This window comes from Maylandia zebra, linkage group LG13 (genome assembly GCF_041146795.1).
Source record: "Maylandia zebra isolate NMK-2024a linkage group LG13, Mzebra_GT3a, whole genome shotgun sequence".
Taxonomy (NCBI): Eukaryota; Metazoa; Chordata; class Actinopteri; order Cichliformes; family Cichlidae; genus Maylandia; species Maylandia zebra.
In genome coordinates this window covers 2,145,387-2,172,546 of record NC_135179.1, presented here as the reverse complement: position 1 = coordinate 2,172,546, position 27,160 = coordinate 2,145,387, and the positions used below count along the sequence as shown (strand labels likewise).

General features: G+C 49.3%; 2 protein-coding genes across 4 annotated transcripts in view; one reads left to right on the top strand and one right to left on the bottom strand.

The window, feature by feature from the left end:
- usp54a (ubiquitin specific peptidase 54a) overlaps nt 1-11,493 on the top strand; it is a 36,073-nt gene extending 24,580 nt beyond the window's left edge. For both annotated transcript variants that reach the window (XM_076891392.1, XM_076891391.1), the window contains 11 exons: nt 97-811; nt 1,571-1,695; nt 1,820-1,984; nt 3,242-3,361; nt 4,612-4,798; nt 4,897-4,971; nt 6,453-7,261; nt 7,662-7,759; nt 7,851-7,967; nt 8,942-9,167; nt 9,611-11,493. In XM_076891392.1, the coding sequence (XP_076747507.1) occupies nt 97-811; nt 1,571-1,695; nt 1,820-1,984; nt 3,242-3,361; nt 4,612-4,798; nt 4,897-4,971; nt 6,453-7,261; nt 7,662-7,759; nt 7,851-7,967; nt 8,942-9,167; nt 9,611-10,149 (3,176 nt within the window). In that variant the 3' untranslated portion in view covers nt 10,150-11,493. The remainder of the gene's footprint in view (nt 1-96; nt 812-1,570; nt 1,696-1,819; nt 1,985-3,241; nt 3,362-4,611; nt 4,799-4,896; nt 4,972-6,452; nt 7,262-7,661; nt 7,760-7,850; nt 7,968-8,941; nt 9,168-9,610) is intronic.
- Nucleotides 11,494-11,503: 10 nt separating this feature from the next.
- Nucleotides 11,504-27,160, bottom strand: part of mmrn2a (multimerin 2a) — a 29,496-nt gene continuing 13,839 nt past the window's right edge. The window contains exons 4-11 of one of the 2 annotated variants that reach the window (XM_024804777.2): nt 26,381-26,461; nt 21,822-22,073; nt 16,770-17,194; nt 15,371-15,568; nt 14,801-15,265; nt 14,305-14,668; nt 13,678-14,142; nt 11,504-13,568 (exon numbers count right to left, since the gene is read on the bottom strand). In XM_024804777.2, the coding sequence (XP_024660545.2) occupies nt 13,159-13,568; nt 13,678-14,142; nt 14,305-14,668; nt 14,801-15,265; nt 15,371-15,568; nt 16,770-17,194; nt 21,822-22,073; nt 26,381-26,461 (2,660 nt within the window). In that variant the 3' untranslated portion in view covers nt 11,504-13,158. The remainder of the gene's footprint in view (nt 13,569-13,677; nt 14,143-14,304; nt 14,669-14,800; nt 15,266-15,370; nt 15,569-16,769; nt 17,195-21,821; nt 22,074-26,380; nt 26,462-27,160) is intronic. The other variant, XM_024804778.2, reaches the window with a different exon arrangement.

Genomic DNA, 27,160 nt, shown 5'->3' with positions numbered 1-27,160 from the left:
AGTCATTCATCCACCTCCTTCGTTCACTCTCCTCTGGGGTAAGGTTACTCCTTCTCCTCCTCGTCTTTTCTTACTCCTGCTTTTCTCCTCCTCCAGGCGAGACGTTAAAGGAGCAGCAGGTTCCTCGTCACCTCCCCAAACCTTCGTCTTCCTTCTCATCATCGACCAGCCGCCTGCGAGACTTCAAGGAGACCATGAGCAACATCATCCACAGCCGACCCCTCTCCTCCTCCTCCTCCACGTCTCTGCCGGCCGCCGGCTTCTCCTCTGAAATCACCCCCTCCTCGAACAGCAGCCATCACCACCACCTCCCTGCCAGCAGCGCCGCTCCTTCCTCCTCCTCCTCCGCTGGGAAAGCTCAGGACTGGGAGGCCGACAGCACCAGCAGCGAGTCAAAGTCCAGCTCCTCCGGGGGAACAGGGAGGTACCGGCCGGCTTGGAGGCCCCGGAGGGAGGCGCTCAACATCGACAGCATCTTTAACCGCGAGAGGCGGAGGCAAGCAGGGTACAGCCCCCTCGGAGCGCCGCTGCTCGACGACTGTGGAGCTCAGGACGCCTCCTCGGCCCTGGAGGAGGTGACGCCTGTCCGGACGGGCTCCTCCAGGACTCTCCCCGCCTCCTTCTCCAGCAGCCACAGAGGAGGTGGAGCTGGACCGGGAGGTGAGAACGAAGGAGCGGGAGGAGCCGTGCTGTCTCCCGCTGCTCCTCCTGCTGCTCCACCCAGGCTGATCCAGAGGATGGAGAGCGGCTACGAGAGCAGCGAGAGGAACAGCAGCAGCCCGGTCAGCCTGGACCTGAACCCGGGAGACAGGTGAGCTCCAGAAGGTCGTCATCAATCGATCAATACTCCAGTCGGCAGATCGTATCGCACCTTACGTGAAGTCACTGTTTAAGTAAAATAATTATATTTATTAAAGACAGAACAAGGGAGTAAATTCAAACGTGAGATGGCGTGTACGCGAACACAGTAACGTAAAAAACAACATACGATGAGATAATAAAAGCACAAAGTGAAATAAAAGGTACAATAATAAAAGAACTCCATTAAATAAAAAGAAAACAATGCAATAAAAATAATGTAAATATAAAATAAATCCTTCAGCAGATTTAAAAATGCACATTTTCTCATCTGTATAAACAAAGCTGTAAAAAGTGGCATAATCAGGAAATTTCCACCTTTTCAGTGGTCCTTGAACTGCCCATGTGCCCTGTTTACTCAAACAATTGGCAAAAATAAACCATTTGCACCAATCAGATCCTGTAAAAACAAATAATACACAAAAGAAAACACGCAGGATCGCCGTCGCTGTGTTTCTGCAGCGGGTTTGTCAGATTAGGAGCAGAGCTGATTACGACCCCGTCCTGCTGCAGCAGTTAAACTTTCCTGTCATGCTAAGTGAGTCCTTTGGTGGTTTGAGAGTTCGTTCTTGTAAAGTCATTAAAGAATGATCCTGCCCCTGAACCTGTATGACAGAATATGAGTGTTCAGTGGAGTCTAAACTCAGGATTGGCTCTGTTATATGAAACTTCAGCTCCTGACGCTAAACGTGTCTCTGTTTCTCCTCTTCAGGGAGTGTGTGGTGAAGAAGGCTTTGTCGTCCTCTTCCTCCTCAGGACCCTCGTGGAGGAACGCCCGCTCGAAGAGCAGCGGCGCTTTGCTGCAGGAGCTCAGCTCGTCCAGCAGGGGGAGCCTCGGTACGAACGTCTTCGTGTTCTTGCTCATGCAGACGTTGAGCTCTCAGCTCTGCATGTCAACAGGCCGACTTTACTCCGGCGTGCAAACTTGTTTTATATATTAATGCTGATGGTGTTGTTGCAGCGCCCTCTGCAGGCCGCAGCGAGCTGGACGAGCTGCAGGAGGAGGTGCTGAGGAGAGCGAGGGAGGAGGAGCAGCAGCGGCGGCAGGAGAAGGAGAGGGAGGCGGCGCTCGGCTTCAACCCGAGACCCAGCAAGTACCTGGACCTGGACCAGCTGCAGATCCAGGGTACACACACACACAGACACACACGCTGACACAAATACACTGACACACACAGACACACACGCAGACAGACACACAGAGACACACACGCAGACAGACACACATGCATGCAGACACACACTGACACACACACACACACAGACACACACAGACACACAGACACACACAGACACACACAGACACACACAGACACACACTGACACACACACACACACAGACACACACAGACACACACGCAGACAGACACACACAGACACACACACGCAGACAGACACACATGCATGCAGACACACACTGACACACACACACACACACACACAGACACACACACACAGACACACACACAGACACACACACACAGACACACACACTGACACACACGCAGACAGACACACATGCATGCAGACACACACTGACACACACTGACACACACAGACACACACTGACACACACACACACACAGACACACACAGACACACACGCAGACAGACACACACAGACACACACACGCAGACAGACACACATGCATGCAGACACACACTGACACACACACACACACAGACACACACACACAGACACACACACAGACACACACACACAGACACACACACTGACACACACGCAGACAGACACACATGCATGCAGACACACACTGACACACACTGACACACACACACACACACACTGACACACACACAGACACACACACGCGCACACACACAGACACACACTGACACACACACACACACACACTGACACACACACAGACACACACACACACACACTGACACACACACAGACACACACACGCACACACACAGACACACACTGACACACACTGACACACACACTGACACACAGACACACACACAGACACACACACGCACACACACTGACACACACTGACACACACAGACACACACACAGACACACACACAGACACACACACAGACACTCTTCACGCTTCAGCTCAGACTGTTACTAAATTCACGATTTCATAAAAAATGGTTTTATTTTGAAAATCCTGTTGGCTGTAATTCTCACTCTTGTTGCTTCCTCTTTGTTTTTTCTCTCGTTATGTGGCGTTTGTCTCGTGCTGCGAGTGGGTTGTTTGATTGGACGGTTAGCTAGTGTCGCGAGCAGAAGGAGAGACGCATCGAGGTGTTGGGAGTTCAGTGGAAAGTCCGCGGGGGAGTCGGGAAGGACTCCGTGAAAACACAAAGTTTAAAGCTGTGTGCGTCTTCCTCTTTTGCTCTGCAGGTAAATCGGACACTTGCGAGCGGTGCGTGTCAGAGGCGGAGCTCCTGCTGGACCAGTCGATGCGTCTGGAGCAGGCAGGCGAGGTCGCCGCCGCGCTGTCAGCTGTCAATGAAGCTGTCTGTAAGCTCCTCCCACTGCCACTAACCACACTCTCTCCACTTTGAACGCAGCCAGGCAGAAACCTGACGGCCGACTTACACACACACGAACGCGAGAAGCTGAATCGAGCTTTAAACAATCCGCTCACCCAAACAAACATCGGGATGGTTTTTGATGACATCATTACTGCGTCTGTATTCGCCGCTGTTTGCTTCACGTGTGTCAGTCAGATGTGAACCATGAGGGTCTGTAAATATCACAGAGTGTTAACTCAGCTCAGGGTTCGAGTCACTTCATCAGATTTGGCTCATTCTGTAGTGGGACAAAGTGAAGACTGTCCTCATTAAAAATAGACAGGAAATGTCCTCAGTGTGACCCCGCCCCCTGCAGATCCTCTTATGTCCAGCAGAGGCAGCAGTGAGTCTGTCCCCATAAACTCCCATGTTAAATGATAGAGCAGGAATATTCATACTTACAGCCTGATACTAACGGTTTCCCTTCAGAACGCCTGTTTTAAACTTCTGTTAGAGAATAAAGATGAGAGGAAGTAGAAGAAGAAGAGTGTCACTGTATGCAGATGACACAGTGCTGTAAACGGGAGACGTTGAGGGGTCAGAGGTGGACGGGGTCACAGTTCGACTTCATTTCTGTCAGTAATCTGGAACTCCAAATGGTCCCTCTGTCTTCTGTTGGAAAGAAGTTTAATTCTGAAAGTCATCCATTTATCAAACAGACCATCATCACAGCACGTCAGTTTTTCCTCGCCACAGAGAAAAGCAGCTGGAGTGAATCTAAGAAGCCGTGAGCTCTGCTCCTCTAAACACCTGCAAACATCCCAGAAAAGCACACTGGGCTGCATCACACAGCAGCCTCTGTTAATTACTGGTTCATGTGTGACTTCCTGCGCTGTGAGGTCACACGTGAACGTGCGGTTCAGCGCCGTCACCCGTAGATGATCAAGCGTGTCGGAGGCGTCCTCGAAGCTGACAGCCGGGTTGTTTTTCTTTGGTTGTGATTCTCTTACTTTAACCTTCTGTCTGGACTTGATTTCTCCATTTCATCGTTAATAACCACGCCACCTTCATGTCAGCAGTGCGATGTTTGATTTCCTGTCAGCTGTGAGTTTTCTTTGTCAGATTGTTTTGCATGAAATCATCATAACGAGTTCTTTTCTGCATCTTTGGTTCATTTTTTATTCTTTTCTCTCTTTCTGTTTTCTTTTCATTTTCCTTCTGTTGTGGATTTTCTGTTGAATTGTGACCCGGCTGCAGCCAAACTGCGGCCGGTGGTGGCTGAGGGCGGAGCTAGTAGTCACAGCCGGCTGCAGCGCTGCATGAGGAGAGCCCGCAGCCTGCAGCAGCGCATGCAACTGCTGCAGCAACAACAGCAGGACTCAGAGGCAGGCAGAGAGAAACCACCGCAGCAGCAGGAGGAGCAGCAGCTCCAGGAACAGCACAGGTACCGCTGCAGCCTGATCAGCCAATCAGAACGCACCAGCAGGTGGCGCCCTGTTACCTTCTGTGTATTAAACCTTGTTATTCCTGATGTGTGAACAGAACCTGTGGAGGTTGGAGGTGTAAATCCTCAGCTGAGCTCAAAACTCCTGACATCTTACCTCCTCATGGGCTGATGTAAGAACCTGACGAGAGCTTCAACCAGAGCAAAAATAAATTGAGAATAAATCGGGCAGTAATTATTAGTCTCGTGCAGTAAACTCACACATGTGGTTCTAACGCGATGATGTGGCGTTATTTTTGTGCCACTAATCTGAGCGCACGTAAGAAAAATTTGCAAGTTTTGCATTTTGAGGAGAAATTTGTTTTGAGCGAAGAAAAGCTAAATCTGAGCGAACAAAACTCATCGCTGCGTGCAAAAACTGTGTTTCAGTGTTTGCTATTATCCACACACACACAACAGCAGCCCCTCTCGCTCAGTTTTTGCATGTGTTGCTCGCGCTCTCAACATTTCTGCCCGTGTGCGCTCAGCTCTTTCTCTACACCGTTATATTTGTGCCACAAAACCAGCCAATCACAGACTTGGATGCAAAAAATTCTGATTGGCTGTTTTGGTCTCCAATCAGCTTGTTAGCTGCTGTAGCTAAACACAGGCAAATATCCCAGAATGCATTTCATCCAAAACACAGAGTGGCCAAGTTTGAAATATTACTCTGTCTGGGTCACAAAATAAACGTTTAAGATATTTTCAGGTGAGGATGTTGCTGTGTGAACTTCAAATATCTGCTCGATTCATCAAGACGTCACATATTTGCAAAAGTGCTCTAACGTTTCCAGAGATGCCTGTTACCCACCAGCTGACCGGGTGGTCAAGGCGTGGCCCCAGGTATTGACCGGCCCACCAGGTATTACATGAAAAACCATAAAGCCTTTGAACGAAAGCAAAGCTGCTGTGACAGTGACGTACACTGTTGTATATATGTATGATTTGTATCACCTTCATGTTTCCAAACCGACATCATGACCAGCAGCTTTCCAGCTGTGGCTCCCACAAACATCAGCTGATACTAGAAATTAATATTAAATAAATTCTAACAACAGCTGATCAAGCTTAAACGTGCTGCTGTTGTTTAGCGCGACATCCGCTGGTTTCCTGTTTCTGGCGCAAAGTGGGCGATAAACAAACAAGAGAGCCGATCAGCTGATCATTGATCAGTTTCATGATTGAAGTAGATACAGGAGAGGGAGGGGAGAGAATGAGAGAAGAAGAAACAGCTGTGCAGCAAAGACACAGAATAACTCCAGCTTTGTGTCTTTTTTCATTGTAGCTGAAGTCCGGGACAAATCGCTTCCCTTTTCACCTCAACATGGATGTATTGTAATTGGTCCAGCCCAGCGTTGATCATGACCAATTGGCTAATCCACCACCATCATCGTTTATACCGTTAGAAAATGAAAGTGCCAAATGCCCGGCATGCCCAATGGCCACTCCAGCTGTGCGGTCAGCTGGTGGCTAACAGACGTCAGAGCACTTTTGCAAATATGTGACGTCTTGATAAATGGAGCAGATATTTGAAGTTTACACAGAGCTCTGGCGTAAAGCCAGTCATTAACACACCCCTCTCTCCCCCCCGCCTTTCTATCCTATCCCCCCAAAGTGAAAAGCCTCTCTCGGGCCGAATACTTCTGACAGAGATGCACAGCAGCCAATCAGCCTCCTCTGTGGACCAGCAGACGCCGCCTCCCTCCACCTGCCTCATTAGGTCGCTGCCTCCCCAGTCAACCTTGGTGTCTGACCCCGCCCCTTCAGGTTCACCTCGGGAGGACAGGAAGACCCTCTGTAGCGTCGGCTCCCTCCCTGCTCTCTGTGTGGATGCCCCTGTGGAAGACTTGGCTCCACCCCCTCCGCTTGAAGAGGAGGAGCTTTCAGTGCAGTGGACCATAACATCTCCTGCCCCAGTGCCTCCAGTACAAGCCCCGCCCCCACCCCGGCTGCATCCCCAAATCCTGTCACCTGTTGAGACGTTGAAACCGTCTTACACCCGGCAGCCTCAGGCCACACCCCCAGACTCCAGCCACATACCGTCCCCGCCCCCTGCCCCTCATGCAACCAGGAACTGGTCGTGCTTATACCTAGACCAAGACGTCATCGACTCTCCCAGTCCACCAATCAGCTCGCACCTGTACTCACCGCCAGACTCCCCCGCCAACATTCCCCCAGTGAGCCGCCCGGACCTGCCCGTTTCCCCGCCCACAGTGGCGCTGCCCGTGGAACGCTGGGCTGAAAACGTCAACAGATACTATGGCTCCCAGAGCACTGGGGGAGGGGGACTGGTGGCGGCGCCGCTGGTGACGCCCGGCGAGGAGCTGTCAGAGCTGGAATCGCTGTACCAGGCCAGTCTGCTGGCTCCCAGCATGCACCGGGGCAGCCGGGGAGTCAGCCCCCAGCCGAGCGGCAGCAAACCAGGTAGGAGCCTCTGCTGGACGTCAGTGGAACTGCAGCGTTTGGTGCCTCAGAGGTTGAAGCTGGACATTTATTAATAGTTCCAACCAATCAGGAGCCTTCGCTCAGCTGACCTGTTCATGCCGTCATAAACGTGAACTGATGGCGCTGCTAACACGAGTTAATAAAACAAGTTCAGATTGTTCCAGCAGAAGCAACGCCTGCTCCGTGTTTACCCACAATGCACTTTAAGTTTCCTGCAGTGAGTGAAACGGATCAAACGTGAGGCACCAACGCTGGTCTCAGCTCCTCTACGTCACAGACATGAAGCTGCTGATAGCAGACGCCATCCTGCCCGTGTGACTGTGAGCTATAAATGATGTTCATAGTGTGTGTGTGTGTGTGTGTGTGCGTGTGCGTGCAGGCGTGAGGAGGAGGCAGTTGGGTCCCGGACGCTCAAAAACGCCGACAGCTGAGATCGAGAGAGACGCCTACAGGACCCCAATAGCAGGCCTGCAGAAGGTGTGCACACCTGTGCGTTCAGCCGATGACGGCGTTCACGTTGTTTGTGCGACCTTGTTAAAAAAACTGAACTCTCCTGTTTGACCTGCAGCCGCCGTCAGCTGAAGACGAGAGCTACAGCGCCGAAAACCTGCGACGCATCGCCCGCAGCCTCAGTGGGACCGTCATCGGGTCGCGACCCCAAAACCTCGCCCCCTCCCACAGCTGTGTAAGAGAGAAACACACACACACAAGCTCGTTCAACTATCTTAGTGAGGACCTTCATTGACATAATGGTTTCCCTCGCCCGGACTCTAAACCTGACCATGACCTAATTGTAACCCTGACACTAAAACCACATTTTGAGCCTCAGAAAGGCTTCAAACTTGTGAGGACACACCGGTTCTCACAAGTGTAGTAGAATGCAGATTTCGGTCCTCACAAAGATAGTTAGACAGGAACACACAGAGGCACTAGCAGCTTCCTTCTGCTACCTTGTGGTCGCACCTTGTAACTGCAGCCTGGAGCTCAGCTTTGGTGCAGAGCAGGGAAACCTCTTTATTCCGTCCATGTCACAGAAAAATGAGGCATCTTTAAAAATCAGTGAACCTGTCCAGGTGAACTCGAGTCACACCCATCGAGTGACGCTGTCACATTTTAGCCTGTGACCTCATAAACACGTTACCACTCATGAGGATGGAGAATATTTAACTGGAACTGTCTCTGAGCAGCAGCTTCCTGTGTTTCTGCACGCTTCGCTCTGCTCTCGGCGCCGCTGGCGTTCAGCCATCTCGTATTCAGGCCTCAGGAATCGCCTCAGGCCGCCGCATTAAACATTGATGGGCAGTTTAGTTCTCCCATTAAGCTTCTAACCTCAGAGCCCGACAGCTGAGCGGCGCTCGGCGTCAGATCCTCACCGCGTTCCCTCGGCCCGAGGGTTTGATTCCTAAATCTGTTACAACGTGAGGGGAGAACTGAGTCATTCAGCAGCGTGCACGCAGACACGATCATGGTGTCACCCCCAGACTTGCATCTCAAAGATGCAAGCCCCTCCCCCATGTTTGTTGTTTTTTTTTTTATCTTTTCGCTCTTGTTTCATGTGTGTTTTTTTCTTCATCACGTTAACATGTTTTCATTTCTCCCCCTCCCTTTGTTTTCTCACTGACGCCTCCACCTTCACTCCTCCTCCTCCTCCTCCTGAAGGACCCCTCTGTGTCCAGACCCCCCCTCAGACATTCTTCCTCCTCCTCTTCCCTCCTGCGTCGTTCCAGCTCCTCTACCCTGCATCCCCCCTCCTCTCCCTCCTTCACTGCAGACCACTCCCACCACCACCAGCCCCGACTCCACGGCCCCTCTCCTCCTGCACAGCACCCCCCCACGCAGACATCACAGCCCCCCAGCTCCAGGCCCTCATCCTGGGGACACTCAGGTAACGTGCCGGCCCTTCACCTCCATCTTCAGAGCAGCTGGCCGGGCATGCTGGGAAATGCAGTTCAACAAATGCTGAAGTCAGATTCTCTCTGTAGTTCAGACAGTTTAGTTTGATTAAACGCTCCCAGCGTTCCCATGGCAACCTGCTCACAGGTGAAAACCTGGAAATGATCAAAGTGACAGGATTCCTTTGCAGTCATGTGACCCTGCTGCCGTGCTGTACATGTGAAGCCGTCACGCCAACAGTGCTGTGCATAAGTCTTGAGTCACCGTTTGTAGGAAAAAGTGAAACGTGTGCAGTTACTGAAACATGATGGAGGCGGGCTGTTTGGTGTGAGCCCCGCCTCATTTCTGCCGGTCGTCTTCAGGACTTTTGCACAGCGCTGAGGGTGTGGCAGAAAGCGTGAACGCCGCCTGACGTGTCCTCTTCCTCTTCCTCAGGAGCTGGTGCGAGCATCCAGCAGCACGTTCTGGTTGTGCCTGACCGGCGTCAGACTCTTTCAGCTCACGGCGTCCCGCTGAGTTACGGCACGCTGCCTCGAGCTCCTCGCCGAGCCCCACCTCCCTCCACCTCCTCCCTCCCCAGGCCCAGAGCTGGCACCGGCCCCGCCTCCCCTCTGGGACAGCAGAGCCTCTACGCCACCATGCTCCGCCCTCGTCGTTCCGCCGCCAGCGCCAACGGCCACTACGGGCACCCCTCATTGGGCTACGCCCCCCACCACCTCAGAGCGTCAGATGGCCCTGCCCACCCACTCCGCCTGGACATCCCCCCAGACGGCGACTGGCGACGCGATACCAACTCCAGGACAGTCCAGCCCAGCTCCTCTTGGGACGCCCGCCTCGCTCGCCACCCGCAGCCTCCTCGGCCCCGCCGGCCCCCCCAGCTCTGCTCGCTCTGCCAGCAGCTTCCTGCTGAGCCGGCGCGCTCCTGTTGCTCCTCGTGCGGTGCCTACGTGGCTCGGTTCCGGCCAACCAGCTGATCGGACCACAGCGAGAGTTTTACTGCAAATGTGGCTCGCTGACATCGTGAAGGAGCTCAAACGCTGTGTGTGCGGCGTGATGATGTCACTTTGGAGGAAAACTCTTGGATTGGCTCTGCAGTGTCGCCCTCTCATCCTCACTACTTCATCACGGATCTCCTGCTGCTCCGCTCGCCTCGCCGAGCTCACGCACACCAACACGTCTCTGACATCACGAAGCTCCGAGCGGCGACCTGCTGTCTGCTCGGCCCTGAACTCTGATTGGACAGAAGCAAAGAGCGGCTTGGTTTGAGAGCTGAAGCACGCTCGAGGTCCTGATCTTAGAGAAGTGTTTGATAATTTCTGTAAAGCTCAAATTCAGACGCGCTGCTTGTAAACTTAAACGCTAACAAACGGTTGCGATGCCTGGCGTGGGTTCACCTGCTATCGCGTGAGCCCCCCCTGGTGGACGCCAGCGTTATAACACCACTCTGCTCCTGACCGTCTTCAGAGGAACGTCCCCAACGAGCCGGCGCAGTTTGCATTAACCTCAGCATCATTTTTTTTGTTTTAGTCTGTTAGGAGGTTTTAACTGAAAAGCTGTCAAATATACGGTCCGGGGGCCAGAACCGGCCTGCAAAAGCAGGGCGCTCTGGTCCACCTGTATATAAACAATGAGGGCTTCAGCTCGTTCAGTGACGGGTGGATGCTGGCTCACGGGTGGAGGACTTTCTTCTGTTGGTCCAGTTGATCAACTTTGATTGGAGCATCAGGAGTTGTTTGCGGATCGTGGCGCTGACGCGTGGAAGCGCGTCCTCCTGGTGATTTTTGTAGTTGTGTGTAGGCGAACTAACCTGAGCGTGCTCACCTGTCGCAGCCCGGCCGGCTCATTTCTCTTCTCTAGATTATTGTAGAAGAATAACCGCAGCTTTGTTTGAGCAGCTAATATTTAGCATGTCTTCAGCTCACCTGTCGCAGGTGTTCGTGTGCTGCCGTGATGACGTTTGTTAGCGCGGTAGCTTGACCGCTTTTAGCGCACTTCACAAATGTTACAATAGACGTTTCTTTCGCTCGTTGCCAATTTCTTTCGACATCCCTCCCATTTATTTGGGGGAGGAGCCTTCCTTATTTTTCTTACTCCGATTGGCTTGTTAGACTTTCTGCCAAGACCGGCACTGGCTCCACCCACGTGGTGCTCCAGGTGAGCTCGGAGTGAAAGGTTGATGTTTCAGATGAAGTTATTTTTGCATCACGTTTGCTTTGCCACAGTGGATTTTGATTTCGTTGGTATATTTTTGATGCTTATTTTTCTACGCTGTAGAGTGAACACAGACGAGAGGACGAATAAAATGTTTAAAGGAAAAAGTCTCACTGGTTCATTGTCTCATTCAGGGTTTATTTAAATATTTTCTGCTGTGTTTTTACATCATGAAACTCGTGACTTTACATTCAAATATTTTCTTCATGTAAAATAAAGTAAAAATTAAAAATTGCCTCAAGTTTAAAATAACAAAAACATTTCCCACTTTATGTCCACTCTGATTGGTCAGTAATTGAGCATTTTTAAGCTTGTATGAGCTCTCTGCTATAAGCCCCACCCATCACACGGGCGTGGCTTTCACTGAAGTCCGTCCAGACTTTCAGCGTCACGGCGTTGCACAGAGCTGAGGGTTTTCAGGAGACGTCGATTCTGTAGTTTTGACAGCAGAAGAAGAAAATCCTTTTTTTTTTGTCACATGTATGAAACCAGAGCTTTCCTGCTGAGCTCTGCTTTTAAAAACCTTTAAATAACCAAAACCTGCAACTGAATGTTAGAAACACGAGGCTGAGCTGTGCTCTCTGTTTTAGTCTAATGATTCAAAACACGAGCAAAGACTCATCGGGTCAAACCGTCCTTCAACTCCCAGAATCAACGCTGACAGGATACACGGGGCAAGTGTTGACAATTTAAAAAAAATAAAAACATAAACTTCACGTCCATGAAAACGAGGAGTTACTCTCCATATGAAGATCACACAGACGTCCGCCTTTTTTTCAGTAGAACCAAAAATGTAGTTTGGAGGCTTACTGCCACTTTATTAGGTACACCTAGAGCTGCTTTAATCCTTCACGACAGACATGACAAGGTTCTCATCCATGGTGACACGACATCATCACGACATCATCACTCAGCTGCTGCATCTGTGATGACACCCTCCCGCTCCTCCACATCTCAAAGCTGCTCTGTTAAACTGAGATCTGTGACTGTGGAGCCGCCTGAGTGAACTCGCTTTGTGACATCAGAGGACGGGCGTGGCCCTGATCACAGCAGCAGCAGGCTGAGGTCTGACGCAGGCAGGATGGATTAACTCTGACCATCTGACACTCACAGAGCAGGAAACGTTTCTCCATCCTCTGCTGTCCAGGTTTCTGTGTGAGCTGTAGCCTCAGCTTCCTGTTCTTAACACAGGACTGCTCTTCTGCTGCTGCTGCACATTCACAGATGCTCTTCTGCAGAGCCCGGCTGTAACGAGTGACTTCCCGTTTCTTTCCTATCAGCTTGAAGCAGTCTGTGTATCGTCCTCTGACCTCAGCGAGTCATTTCCTCCCTGAGAGCTGCTCACTGGATGTTTCCTCTATGAGCTCTGTGTGAAACACTCAGACCAACTTTGAGTCTCTTACTCCTCCTTTCTCAGTCTGAACTTCAGCAGCTCGTCTGCATGCTTAAATGCTTTGAGCTGCTGCTCTGTGATTGGCTGATTAGATATTTACAGGAAGATGCACCTAATAAAGTGGCAGTGAGTGCATACTGTAGGTTTGAGAGGTTTAGATTTTTTCTTTTGCTCATTTCTAGCATATTCTTTTCCTCAGTGTTTTGCTGGAACTAAACTGGCCGTCACGCTAAATATGACATTAAAAAAAACAATTCTTCTTCTGAGCTGAAATCACAACATCGGATTATTTCACTCCTCCTGGTCCTCTAAGCTGCCTTCATCCGTCCATTCATCCAACCAGTTCCTTCAGCTGTCAGCTGATTGGTCCACAGCGCTCTCAGGTGGTTGGGTAGAGCAGCAGACATGCGAACATGTTGTCCTCTGACTCCGCCCAGTCTCCTCCCCTCAGTTCCAGCCTCACCTCCTGCCCCTCCCTCAGCAGCAGGAGGCTGACCCCGGTAGCCGGCCCCTCCTTACTTACTTCCTGCCTCTGCAGAGGCACCCACGCTCCGCCCTTCTCCTCCTCCTCCCCCATGCTCCTTAGGACCACATGGGCGGGGCCTGGTCTCAGGTGCAAGGTGAGGACAAACAGGTAGATCCCATCCACTGGAACCGTGAAGGTACTGCCAGAGTAAAACTGACCCTGGGTCAAAGACGGCTCAAAAACAACAACGCCAGAGACGCTCTGAAGAGACCGAGCAACGAACAGCGGGGCGCGTTCTGATAGGCTGGCGGGGACGGGTTCACCTGGAGAGAAGAGGAGGGGACAATGGAAGAAGATGTAAAGAAAAAAACCAACAAACAAACAACTATTATCAATAAAACATTAAGACACTGTTGGGCAGCAGTGTGTTACCTGAAACCTCACCTGGTGACTCCCTCCTGCTGCGCCGCTTTCCTCCCCTCTCTGACTCCTCCCTCCGTCCTCCTTGCTTCTTCTTCTCTTTCTTCTTCAGCAGCTGCCACAGCTTATCCAGCTCCAGCGTGGCGTTGGATCTCGCCAGCACGTCGGCGTTGCTGAAGACGTTCTTGAACACCCCCAGGTGTTGCTCCAGCCCCTTTTTCAGCCAAGTCACCTCATTCATCACCGTGGCAGCCACACGTGAGGCGTTGGGGCAGGAGCACGTTTTCTCCTCCAGCTGGGATAGCCTGCGCTCCACCTCCTCCACCTTCCTCTCCAGGTTCCATAGGTCACCGCCATCCCCGGGATGGAAGAGCATCTGCTGCTCCCTAGCAGGAAGTCCGTCGCCGCCGCCCCTCCTTGGGTCACCGGGCAACCAGGAGGGAGGCTGGTCTGCAGATGGCACCTCCTCTCTGCCTCCTGAGAACAGACGAGTCAAAAATGAGTTGAAGCAAAAACAGGAAGCAGCTTCTTAAAAGTACATTTTATCTAACATCCAGCAGGGGGCAACCCTGACAGAATAGCTCATTCAAAATAAAAGCATCAGCTGCCTGCAGCTGTCCCTTCACAGTAAAGGCGTACCCGTCTGGCCCTGCTTCAGCATGATGATCGTATGCTCGTGTTCTCTCAGCTGCTCCTGCAGGTGCCTCAGGTCCTCCTTCAGAGCCTGGACGGAGATGAAGTCAGCCTCCTCCTCCTCCTCGTCCTCGTGGTCCTGCCTCTCCTTCTCCCTCAGGCTGATCATCTTCAAGAAGTCGATCACCTCGTCTCCCAGCAACATCTTCAGTACCCTGCTGTGTCGGCTGGCGTCTTGGAGGAGGATGTTGAAGGTGGTGTCCAGCACCTTTATCTTGGCGTCCTGCTGTCTGTCTGCGTGCTTCAGGCCAGAGACTGAGGCATTCAGGTGGGTCAGGCCGAGGTCCAGAGTCCTGATCCTGCTCTGCTCCTGCAGGAGGAGGATGGAGAGGAAACAGAAACACAGAAAGCAGCCTGTTTAGAAACGCTGTGTGGACCTGTCTCCGGATCGTTATCAGCTGAAAGTCGTGTCTGCTCTTATTTACAGTTTCATTGCTCGTACCCTGTGGAGGCCAAGTTGGAGCGCCTTTACCGCCGGCTCCCAGTCGCTGCTCGTACCCCAATGCCCTCCCCTGCTGTTGTCGTCCAGAGCTAATCTGTTCTCATTGGCCAGCTCGGTCACGTTGGCCAAGTCCCTCTGCAAGATAGCCACGGTCGCCTGCAGGCTCTCACAGTTGCATTCGATGCGCGAGTTGTTCTTGCAGGCGTTCGGGATCGTCCACAGGCAGTCCATGTCCTCCTCAACATCGTCCAGTCGTTTAACCTGCTGGCTCAGCTTCCCCGCCAGCTCGTTTACACGATTCAGCACCTTCACTTTGGCGTCCTCCACCTCCAGCCCCGTCTCCATGAACAGCACCTGGGTGCGCCGCGCCGTGTCGTTGATCTGCTTTTCCAGCTCCTTAACGTGCCGACTCAGCTGCTGGACGGCGCGCGATGTCACCGCCGCATCCTCCATCAGTGTGGTCACCTGCACGGGACACATTTCAGTTTCCTGTTTCAGTCCTGATTTTACTGTCAGAAAGCACACTCGTGCTGAACGTCAAGAACAAAGTCCTCATGTGTGCAGGCTCACCTTCACCGTGTTGTTGACCACCGTGTTGTCCAGCCGGTCGATGGCGTCCCACAGCTCTGAGGCGTCCGTGGGAGGCGGCAGCTGGTGTGGAGGGTTGGTGGGCGGATGGAGGTCGTCCTGATCCTGCTCATCCTCAGCCATCTGCCACTGGTCCAACTTCAGCTCTGTCAGCGTGGCGTTCATGGCCTGCAGGCTGACCTGAGATCAGCAACAGGAGTTATGAATAAATGTGTTTCATTGGCAACATATGAACAGACTGTACTTAAAAATGAGAGCTGCCCTGACTCTGGCTTCCTCTAACAGCCTGAGGGTCCCACCAACACCAGCTAATGTTAGATTATAATGACCTATGTCACCGATCGGACCAACCACACAATGACAGGGAGGAAACATCAGCAATGATCTCAGGGAGGCGACTGCAGCTGTGCATCAACCTCAGGAGAAAGATCACTCAGACACCTGACAGTCTTCTTTGAAGTCAGGCCGTGCAAAACCCAAGAGCTCATACTCAACTGGCCTCAACTAGCATGTGAAAAGCTTGGAAAGGTTGCAGGAGAAAGCCTCTTCTCTCTAAAAGAAACATGGCAGCAGAGCTTTGGTTAGCAAAGCTGCATCAGAATGAAGCGCGAGCGCTCTGAAACCTCATTTCCTAACAGTTCGTGGAAACATTTGTATCCTGCACAAAAAACATGCGATTCATGCAACATGCACACCAGCCTGTGCAATCTGCATAAGCCCGCCCCCATTTCCTCTATATAACACATTTTCCTCCAGGTGAAGCAAAGACAGCAGTGATGATGTCAAAGACAAGCTTGCATCTCTAAGGCAGGAAAACAACGAGCTTGTTCGTTGTGTCCAAGAGGAATCAAGAAAAGGCACAACCGTCCAGACTGCATCCATCACAGGAACGATGGTTCAAGATCAAAAAACATAAAATAATGGAGGCACCGCATGTCATCTCCTCTGACACTGTGGCTCAGTCGAAAAAGAAAGTTTGGACAAAAGTAAGAAAGAAAAGAAGAGGAAAACAGCTGGAGATGACAAACTCCAGATTCTCCAGCATCCAGGGACAGTGCCAAAATATTAGGCCGTCAGTGATGACACCCAGGAATAACAGAAGTCATTTTCTTTAAAAGAGAAGCTGGGATGAGGAATACTGGAATATGTTTAAATCAAAAGTTTCATGGAGCCTTCTAACGTTTTAGAGAACTGTAAATAATGACCAAAAGGATGAATTATTGATCGTGGCCATTTTAAAGATGTTTAAATTCCCAGCCAGGCCTCAGTTTGTCATAATGTCATCATTTCTTTTCATTTTACATCCTCCTGATTCATTATAAAGGTTTATATCGACATCACCATGAATCCTGTAAAGTGTTGGCCTCCCTCGTGCACTGACCTGCAGCGTCTTCTGCTGGCGTTTCAGCTTCACGTCGATGTCGGCCTTGAAGCTGGTGAGGTTGTAGTGCAGCATTACATGCTGCGAGTGCAGCCTCTTCTCCATCTCATTCTGCTGCGCCTCCACCTGCCTCTTGACCTCCCCGATGTTCTGAATCACTTCATCTAATCTGGCGTCCAACCGCTCCTCCACCCCATCATCACGCTCCTCCTGAAGAGTCATCTGATGCCCCGCCCCCAGCTGGCTGCTCTTCAGCTGGGCCACATCATGGGCCAGGTCACCTACCCTCTGGCTCAGGTGTTCCAGTGAGTGGTTAAAGTGCTCCATGACCGGCTGCAGCTGGGACCACACCCGGTCCATCATGTAGGGGACAATAAGGGGAATAAGGGCACCGGGATATGGGAGAGGGGCGGCACTGAGGTCCTCTGGAAAAAATACAAATTATGTTTTCAATGTTTGGACATTTCAAAATTAAAGGAACCAAACGGTACAAAGGAAACTGCAGTTACACAGCTCAACGACTGTGTGGATTGTCCTGGAATAAGCTACTTGGTTATATTCGATCTGGAAGTAGATCTGTGTAGGAAAAAATGCAAAACCCCCCAAATATTTTAAATAAAAGGTAGAAAGAATCTAAATGATCATACAATGAGAGCAGGTCCTAACGTCCTGCCATACCTTTGTAACACCTTTGAGTCCACCTGTAATTAATGCAGGTGATCCACAGAGATCATCTCTGCATTCAAACCTGAATATACATCTTTATGCAGAGGACACTCTCATATGTGCCACCAGCTCGTCTCTCAATCCGCTTGATTTCTGTTTCTCATGAAATATGAAGTTTTTCTAAACTGACAAAGGGAGCAGCCCAGCACGCTGTTTATCAATGAGACACTTAACTTAGCCAAAGCTCTCATTCTTACACTGAACCTGGAGTTAAATATTCTGCGTATTCTGATTTCACGGGAGAGTTTTAAACTTTGCATTTATTTATTTCTGCCTTTACTCAGACCTTTGTTGACACGTGAACACGCTGTCTTTGTGTTACCTGCTGTGACTGCAGCCATTCCCCAACAACAGCCTTGAGAATTTGCATATTAATGACCAAGAAGCTGAGCTCGTTGTTAGTCAGTGTGCTGATGTTTCTCCCAGTGAGAAACTACGTCCAGATGAACAGAATCAACTTGTTGGGACATTTTATTCTTGATGAGCTCATGGTCACATGTGAGGATAGGAACACAGACTGGCCTGCAAACATCCAGCATGGCAGCGCACTCCTTCCTGCTGATATCCATCAACGTGGCTTCACATCTGTCTGCAAACTGCTCCAGTGTGAGCTGAAGGTCATCATTTGATGATGCCAACAAAACCACATCATCTGCAAAAAGCAGAGCTCCTGAAACCTCTGAACAGAAAAGTCTCCACCTCATAGCTGTGCCTAGAAATTCATCCCACTAGAAGTCAAGAACAGAACTGCTGGAACATTAAACTGGAACCTGTGTATCTACTCTGAAACTGTATAAACTGTGTTGTGTGCTCAGGTCTGTTTTAATGTCACTGGTTTAATAAATGATGCAATGGTAAAAATGTCCAGTTTCTATCTTCACTGGTTTAAAAGCTGATTCAAAAACACGAGAACAGTCATGACCACATGAGGAGTTGTGGGCTGCAGCAGAAGTTTTGACCTGTTGGCGGCACTAGAAGAACGCAGGAACCTGACAGTAGGATATCAGCCGCTGGGAAACTCTGGACTTCTGAACCAGATTTCTGAAATAAAAATAGAACCCCGAGGGGCTATTCGCCCACTGCTGACAAAAACACACTCCCCCCTGTGAACCATGGCTCTCTGGGGAGCTAGACTGGATTGTTGTGCTCTAAAATGGAACCAGCTGAGGCTCCAGTCTGGGTTAAAAACACAGCAGAGCTCCAAAGGGAAGCAAACACACCTCAGACTGCTGCTGGGAGGATTCAGAGGATAGTCGCCGAGCTTTACAGCGCCTTGGGATGGTTTGATGAAAAGTGAACATGCAGACCTCAGGGCGCTGCCGGTCCTTCGGCTGGTCGGAGGCACCTCGGGGCCAAGAGGATCTGATTGTGTTGTTATTGTTATTCCTGGAGTCTGAAATAAATCCAACTGTGCTTACACTTCCTGCTCAGCGATCCCGAGAGGCTCTGAAGGACAGAACAGGCTGAGCCAAAGCCAGCCACAAACTGCTGCTGCAAGCATGAAAGCTGTGTTTCAGCAGACGCACGTCACATTACGATCACCTCCACTGGGCGGAAACACGTATTTGGCTTATTCCGAGTTCAAATCCACGCTGCATCTTTGGAAAGTTAGAAAAGTGCTCTTAATCTGAACCTGTTGATAGTCACCAGGTTTCCAGTAAAGCACTTAACAGTGGGGCTCAGGTTAGCGCTACACATGCTACACAAAGTGAGTTTCACAGAGGAAAAGATGTTGGCCTTCAAACCAACGCTTCACTGGAAAAATGTCTTTAAAAAGGGCGAAATATGAATGTAACCCTGAACGAGTCCGAGTGGTGGATGCTAACAGATTAAAGGATTCGATTCCAGGGCCGGTTTTGTGTGGAAGACTTTTTCCAGTCTGAGTTATTTTTCTACAATGTTGGGAATTGGAACACTTTGAAAGCCCCCCTCATTTATTGGACAAACATTTAACCCTTTCATGCATGAATTATGACAACCTCAATCTGGATTCTTTTCTTAAGTATTTTTATTCATCTTTAGGCATGAAAATAGATTTCTTTACATGTCCACCAAGGTGAACAACACTGGCTGACCAGTGGGTGGCAGGGCATGGACACATCAGTGTCCAATGTAGTGGTTTATGTGCAAGTAAACCATCAACATGGACATAAATACAAGAAGACAGCCTTTGAATAGCTGTAGGCACCACTGTGTCTGAAAGGGTTAAATGCAACACTTTTGTTTTTGCTCCCATTTTTCACGAGCTGAGCTCAAAGATCTGAAACATTTTCTACAAACACAAAGACCCACGGCTCTCAGATATTGTTCACAAATCTGTCTAAATCTGTGTGAGTGAGCACTTCTCCTTTGCTGAGATAATCCCACCTCACAGGTGTGCCTCAGACTGCTCACACTAAAAGGCCACTCGGACATGTGCAGTTCGATCACACAGCACAACGCCACAGATGCCCCAACCTTTGAGGGATGTCAACCGGAGCAGCTGCCATGAAATGAACGTTCGTTTCTCTACCATGAGCCGTCTCCAAAGGTGTTTCAGAGAATTTGGCAGTACATCCAACTGGCCTCACAACCACAGACCACGTGTAACCAGCCCAGGACCTCCACTTCCAGCACGTTCACGTCCAGGATGGTCTGAGACCAGCCAACCGGACAGCTGCAGCAACAATCGGTTTGCACAAACTGTCAGAAACCGTCTCAGGGAAGCTCATCTGCATGCTCGTGTTCTCACCAAGGTCCCGACCCGACTGCAGTTCGTCGTCGTACAACGCGCACATTTCATGGCGTCTGGCACGTCCTGGTTTCACTGTTCAGGACGGATGGCAGACAGCGTATGGGCGGGCGGTTTGCTGATGTCAGCGTTGTGGACCGAGTGTGGTTCTGGTATGGGCAGGCGTCTGTTATGGACAACGAACACATTGCTGGCATTTTGAATCACAGAGATCGTGACACTGATGGTTGTGTCATTCAACCACAACCATTACTCATGTCGCAGCACGATAATGCACAGCCCATATTACAAGGATCTGTACACAATTCCTGGAAGCTGCAAACTTCCCAGTTCATGCATGGCCAGCAGACTCACCGGACACATCACCCATCAAGCATGTTTGGGGGGGGGGGGGGGCTTACAGGTCTGGGTATGCTGGAAGCAAGGGTCCTCACATGTGAGGAATACAAGTGTGTGTGTGTGTGTGTGCTTGGCTTTGGAGATGCAGTCCAGACACAAAACCACCTGAAACACTCACTCTGATCATCATGACCCGTTTTCTTTAGCATATGGAGAGGTCAAAGGTCAGCTTACAGTGAGGTCACCTCAGGCTGCAGCTGCAGTCAGCAGAGAGGGAAAGAAATCACACGCTCCCGTGTCAGCTGCAGTGTTTCTATCTAATGATCGTCAGCGTGATTTACGGAGGCGAGCACAGGCGACTTCCTGTTTCGACAAAAGAGCGTGTGTTACACTGAAGCGCTTCATTTCTTCTTCTTAAGAAGGTGAGACGTCACTTTAAGTTTATTAAAAGGAAAGCTTAATATGGCATAAGAAATGAACCCAAAATTACACAAAATATTGTGGACTGAAATAAAACTTGTTGTTTATCACTGGATGGTTTTATAAACATAAACTAAGGAGTCGCTGTCTGTGCTTTCTACACCAGCACAGGAGGCTAAAGCTAACAGCTCCGTCACAGAGATGATTTTATAGATCAGCTGTTATTTTTCTCTGGACTGGAGGTTCTGAAACACTCATAAATGTTCCTCTCAGGATGATGTAGCTGGCTGGTCACTGAGGTCAAAGGTCAGAGAAAACAGAACTGTGGGAAACTGAGAGCTGGCCAATCCCAAACAAGCTGGAAGTGGGGGTGTGATGTCATAGGTGTGCTGGTCGGGTGACTCACACACACACACTGATGTATATGTAACGGAGGAACAAGCGGATTTCCTTCGGCGGAAGTGTGTGTGGGTGTTTATCAGCAATGGAAGATGTGCTCACGTCTTTATTTAAATAAAAGAATCAGGAACGCCAAAATAAAAGCCCTGACTTCATCATGCAGGCAGGTTGCAGTTCCTCCAATGTCCACCGGAGGCTCCAGCAGTGGAAGAGTCCCCATTAGTCAGAACAGTTTCCCCTCATAAGTTTTTAAGTGTCACCTGTTTAAATTATATTAAGGTTCAAAGTTTGGAGGGGCGTGGCCTCCTTGACTGACAGGTGGATGGTGACACTGCTAGTCGTCTGCTCGGCTTCACCTCAGCTAATTAGAGTCCCTGAACTGGACCTCTGGGTCGTGATTGGCTGTTGGAACCTTCTCAGTACAGACAGAAACTCACCTGGCGTTCGGTGTTCCTGCTGTGGGTGATCTGGATCAAGGTGGTGGGGGTGTCGGTCGTGGTTGTGAGTGTTCGTCGCCTGGTATGATGTATGATGGCGTTTGTGGGCGTGTCCTGGCCCCGGGGTGGGATGTGTGTCGTTGTCCTGGCTGCTTGGGTAGCTGGCATCATACAGTGTGCTGTCGGGCACTTGGTGGTCGTTCTGTTCGTGGTTCAGGTCTCCGCCCCGCTGCTGGGGCCGAGTATGAACAACTGAAACGTAAAAACAACAATCAGTGCGAGAAGCTGCAGAAAACGTTAAAAACTCAGACTGACGAATGTCTGAGATAATCGAGGTTAACCTAAAACACGCCCAGGAAAAGCAAACCTGGTGTGTATTCTTCTTTGGGAATACCGAACTGAAGGCAGACAGTGACGATACGAGCCTCACTGACCTGAACTAACACAGAGATGAACAGGAAGTCTTGCAGACCGGCTGTGAGAGAGACGGAGAGGCTGATGGGAAACAGGCTGATGTATTTGGGGATTTCTCCGCTGAGCTTCCGTCGTTTTTGTTTGAGCTCATTGTTGGAATCGCAGCGACAGCAGGAGCGCTGATCTCTGAGTCGGTGACCTGCAGGCCGGGTCGAAGGCATAAAATACATCAAAGCAGCTTCTGCGGCTGCAAAGGAAGACAGCGAGGAACACTGTCATCGTTTTCTCCTCTGAGGCTGCAGCACGTCTGAGGTCTTTGAGTTTAGTCCCATCTAAAAGTTTTGTTCATGAACATCTGACAACTCAGAAGAGTTAAAAACTTTTAATTCAGCAGGAACATCAGTTTGGCTGGATCAGATTCAGAGGAAGCCGGGGTGGATGGAAAGATGAAATATGTGACCAGTAAAACCTTTTTGGTAATTTTACGTTGCTAGGCTTATTTTGTGGGTCTGCAGGTGAATCTCTTTGTAATGGTTTGTCATTTTATTCTCCTTTCACATCCTGCTGTAGTCATTTTGCATCCCTTTGTGGCTGTTTGTCTGAAACCACAACAGTTTGTAGATCAGCCTTCCTGTGTGCTCTCTTTGCATCCATCTGGAGCGATTCGGTATCCCACAGTGGTAGTTTTTACTTCACTTCATTATGTTGTGTCTCGTTATCATCGTTATTCCTCTGTAGACTGTTCCTGGTCTTGCATTTCTTTCAGGTACTTCCTTCAGGGAGCGCCACAGCAGGTCTGCCTCCAGCCCACCCCCAGGATCCCCCCCAGCATCCCTCTGTAATCATTTCACATCCCCTTGATGTAGTTGAGGATCTGTGCCTCTTTTGTATGATTTTAAAATAATTTTCCATTCTTTTGTGCCCATTTTGCATCCCTCTGGTTGCATATGTTTGGTTCTATACGATTTCTTTTTCATCCGTCTGACTGCTGTCATCCTGAATGAACTCGATTCAGTTCGGAGAGTTTCTCCTTCAATTTCTTGAACTCTCTGCCTGCATCACCTCATTCATGCATCTAACCAGGAAGGTCTGAAACTTTAGATTTATCTTCCTCAGCGATACTTTACCTCAGGTTGGCTGCAAACATTATCCTACTGGGAGCACTCATGTGTCTGCTTCCATATGATCTGCAGTGGACTAAAGAAACTAAAGAATAAGTACAGTAAGCGAATGTGAGTCGCTGTATTTGCGTCTTTGGACGGTTGAATAATTATTTTGGTCACTTTTAAGAAAAAACCCCAAAGATTTGTTTGTTTTAGCTTCTTAAGTGTGAACATTTGATACTTCTCTTTTCTCTGAATTTAATATTTTAGATATTTTTGGAGCTGAAGAAACTGATAACTGATGATTTAACCGATAGCTGCTGCTCTAAAACAAAACTGTAATCTCGTCTCATTTATCATTTTTAAGACCACTGAGAGGTGATTCAGGGATTCATGGCTCAATTTGTTGTTTTAAAGTCTTGATCTCTTCTCTCTTTAAAAAGCTGGACACACGTGCATTAGCTTCCACTGCAGAGGCTACTACCGCACAAAGAATTTCATGTGATGCAGTGCTTGCAAGTGTTATGAGTGGATGACTCACGCTTGTTGTATTTGAAGGTGTTCCTGTTATTGTGTCCCATCGTGTTAGTGATTTAATTTCATCGACCCCAGCTCGCAGGAAGTGGGTTCAATCGTAGGCGCGGTGGGAGCGGACTGTACCGTGTGGAGGTGTGTGAGGAACGGCCTTTTTGTTTGTCTTTCTTTGTTAAATCGAGCCCGTAAAGGCCAAAGGTCTATTTCAGTCCCGTGTTTTTCCAACAACATCGACTGTTTTGATTCTCAGGCTTCTCAGTGCCGCACACGCTATAAATACTTCATGTACTCTGCATGTATCCTGCAGTAATGAAATTTCACAGTGCGGCACCGAAGCTGAGAAAACTGTTGTTGTTACTTCCTGTTGAATCAAAAGCAGAACAAAGAGAATCAACCTGCTGCAGTTAGAAAACCGAAAAACAGCAGAACAACCAAAAACTTGCTCTCCTCGGTTCATTGACGTTCGTTTGAGTTTCTGCTGTTGCGCGCTCTTAAACTCCCTTTAACGTCTCTTTGTACTTATTTTGCATCCCTCTAGTCATTCAGTGTCCATTAGATGTTGTTGTTCATTCTTTTGTGGTAATTTCACATTCAGCCCTTTGATTATTTTGTTCGTCTTTAAAAATATCTATCATCATGGTAAATGGCCTGCATTTGTATAGTGCTTTTCTAGTCCATAGGACCCCAAAGCGCTTCACACTACATTCAGTCATTCACCCATTCACACACACATTCACACACTGGCGATAGCAAGCTACATTGTAGCCACAGCTGCCCTGGGGCGCACTGACAGAGGCGAGGCTGCCGGACACTGGCGCCACCGGGCCCTCTGACCACCACCAGTAGGCAAACATCATGCATTTCTCTGCGGTAAATTTGCCCTTTTATACACTCATGTTGTTATCCCTTTGTAGTCATTGCTTTTGCTTTGGTTGTTTAAAGTCATTAAGTTGTTCTGCATCATTCAGTACTTATTTTGCATCCTTTTGTGGGGTTTTGTTTAATTTTGGTCATTTTTGCACACCCTTGTAGTCAAATTTTTACTTTTCGTGCATGCTTGTGGTCTTATTCCATCAGTTCATGGTCACTCTACATGTCTTAGTACTTATTTTGCATCCCACTGTAGTCATTTAGGGTGTATTTGATATTCTTTGGCATCTGTTTGTGATGGTCTTAGGTCACTGCAGCCAATGTCGTGTGAAATGTGTCCTGCATCAGGATCACCTCTGCCCACCTGTCCTGCACAATGCTCGGTCTTTTTGCACAACCAACTGTCATTGTTGCACTTTTCTACTGTCTGGTGTTGCACTGTTTTTGTTCTCCTTCACTGTGCACATGGTTGCAATGATGATAAAGCCACTTGACTTGACTTGCACTCTTCTCCTCTCCATCAGCTCACTCCAACTTGAATCTTCTCATCAGGCCAGTGTGACCTTTGACCTCTGAACAGTGTGTCTGTGGTTCCCAGATGACTCACTCTTTGTTTATATGTTGCGAATGTGGGAGTAGGGGGTGGGGTGGGAGGTGACCTTGGTACTGGCGCACCCACGCCCTCTTCTCCAGGGGAGAGGAGGGAACTTGACCTTTTGTCAATGTGAGTGCGGTGGTTAAGCGCGGTGCTTCCTCACTTTGTTAGAACAGTAATGAGTCAGAGCGCGGCGTTAACGCAGAGAGTGAAGGTGAAACTCAAGAGCCAACCAATTTATTCTGAGCAAACACGAAGTCGAAAACCACCGCAAACAGAGACCAGCAGGTCAGCCAGAGATCGCCGTAACCAGTTTTCCCCGGTGTGACCGCAGCAGCACCTCCTGCAGCTGGAGGCGGCTCCTCTAGCTGCGTTTTCTCAGCTTATTCTTCCTTCAGGTTTCTGAGGTCATCCTCACTGCAGACCCCTCCTCCACCCTTTAATGACCAGATCTTTTCACTTGTTGTTCTTAATGAGTACATATCATTATTATTCCCTCTACCTGATCTTTTCTTTACACTTATTCATATTTATTCATTTTACTTTGCTTTTAATAATATGTTTATATTTCTGTGTATCTTTGTGTGATTTTCAATGATTTATGACTGGAGACTAATTTGGGTCATTTCCTGTTGTTTTTAAATCTGTCATGTGACTGACGTAGCTTTGCATGATTCACAGTCCAGAGTAACCCTTCTTTCTCAGGTCCATGCATCATCAGTGCATCCTGTGTTTGAAACAAGCTGTTTAGCTCTTCTCTCTTTTTCTGATTGGTCATTTTTAGGAAGCCTGCTGAGGGGCAATACTTGTAAGCTTTAAAAAGAGTTACTACAAACAGATCTGATAGAAAGCTGAGTTCTGGGTCTCGACTGTAAGTGGAAAAGTCTCAAATCGATCACCCTGAGGTGGAGTCTGATTGTTGACTCCATCGATGACCACTTCCTGTTCATTATGACCAACGCACTGATTGGCTCGCTGTGGTTCTACAGTCTGAGACGTGAGTTACCTGAAGAGTCAAAAATGTTTCATTTCCAAGAGCGTACCTGGAGCCTTGACCTCTGATGTGCCTGCTTCAGATCGTCCAATCAGAGTCGAGCTTTCAGAATCCTGCCGAGGGCCTGAGACTGTTGGAGAAGAAACAAGCTGTAAAACTGCAGTTTAAACTAACAAAGACAGAGAGTCAGCTCAGAGACAGTCAATACAAATGATTGTATCCTGGAGGCAGCGGTCCGAGCTGAGACGCCCGCTCCTCCTCCTCTTCCCATAAACTCAGATTAAATCAGAGCTGACGTCCGAGCACAACGAGGGCTCAGAGCAGCAATAATAACAATAATAATAATAAACTGAGGCAGAGAATGAACGACTTTAATGTTTCTCTTCATGACCTCCTGATTTGAGACTCAGTGATGGATTCATGAACTCGTGGCTTTGACTTTGTGCCTCAGATGCTGGAAACAGAAAAACGCAGGCAGCAGCCGTCTCTGTTTTAGCCGGCTACGATCATGCAATAATGTGGCCTGTTTGTGGGGGAGCTGGGAGCTTTGAGAGACGACCGCTGATAAACTTTGAGCGTCACACAAACAGAAGCGAAGAGCAGAGGACGTCCTCCCGCAGATAAACACGGCTGTTCCCACCCGCCAAGAAAATCTGGAACACATTAAGTTCCCGAGCGATACTAAAGCCCGCCTGTTCTTGGAAAAGTAAAAATAGACTCCAGCGGAGGGAAACCAGAACCAGGCGTCCATTCAGAGCAACTCTTAATATGCTCCATCCTCATCTCCTCTATTAAAACGAGTAGTTTATGAATAACCGCGGCTGCTTTC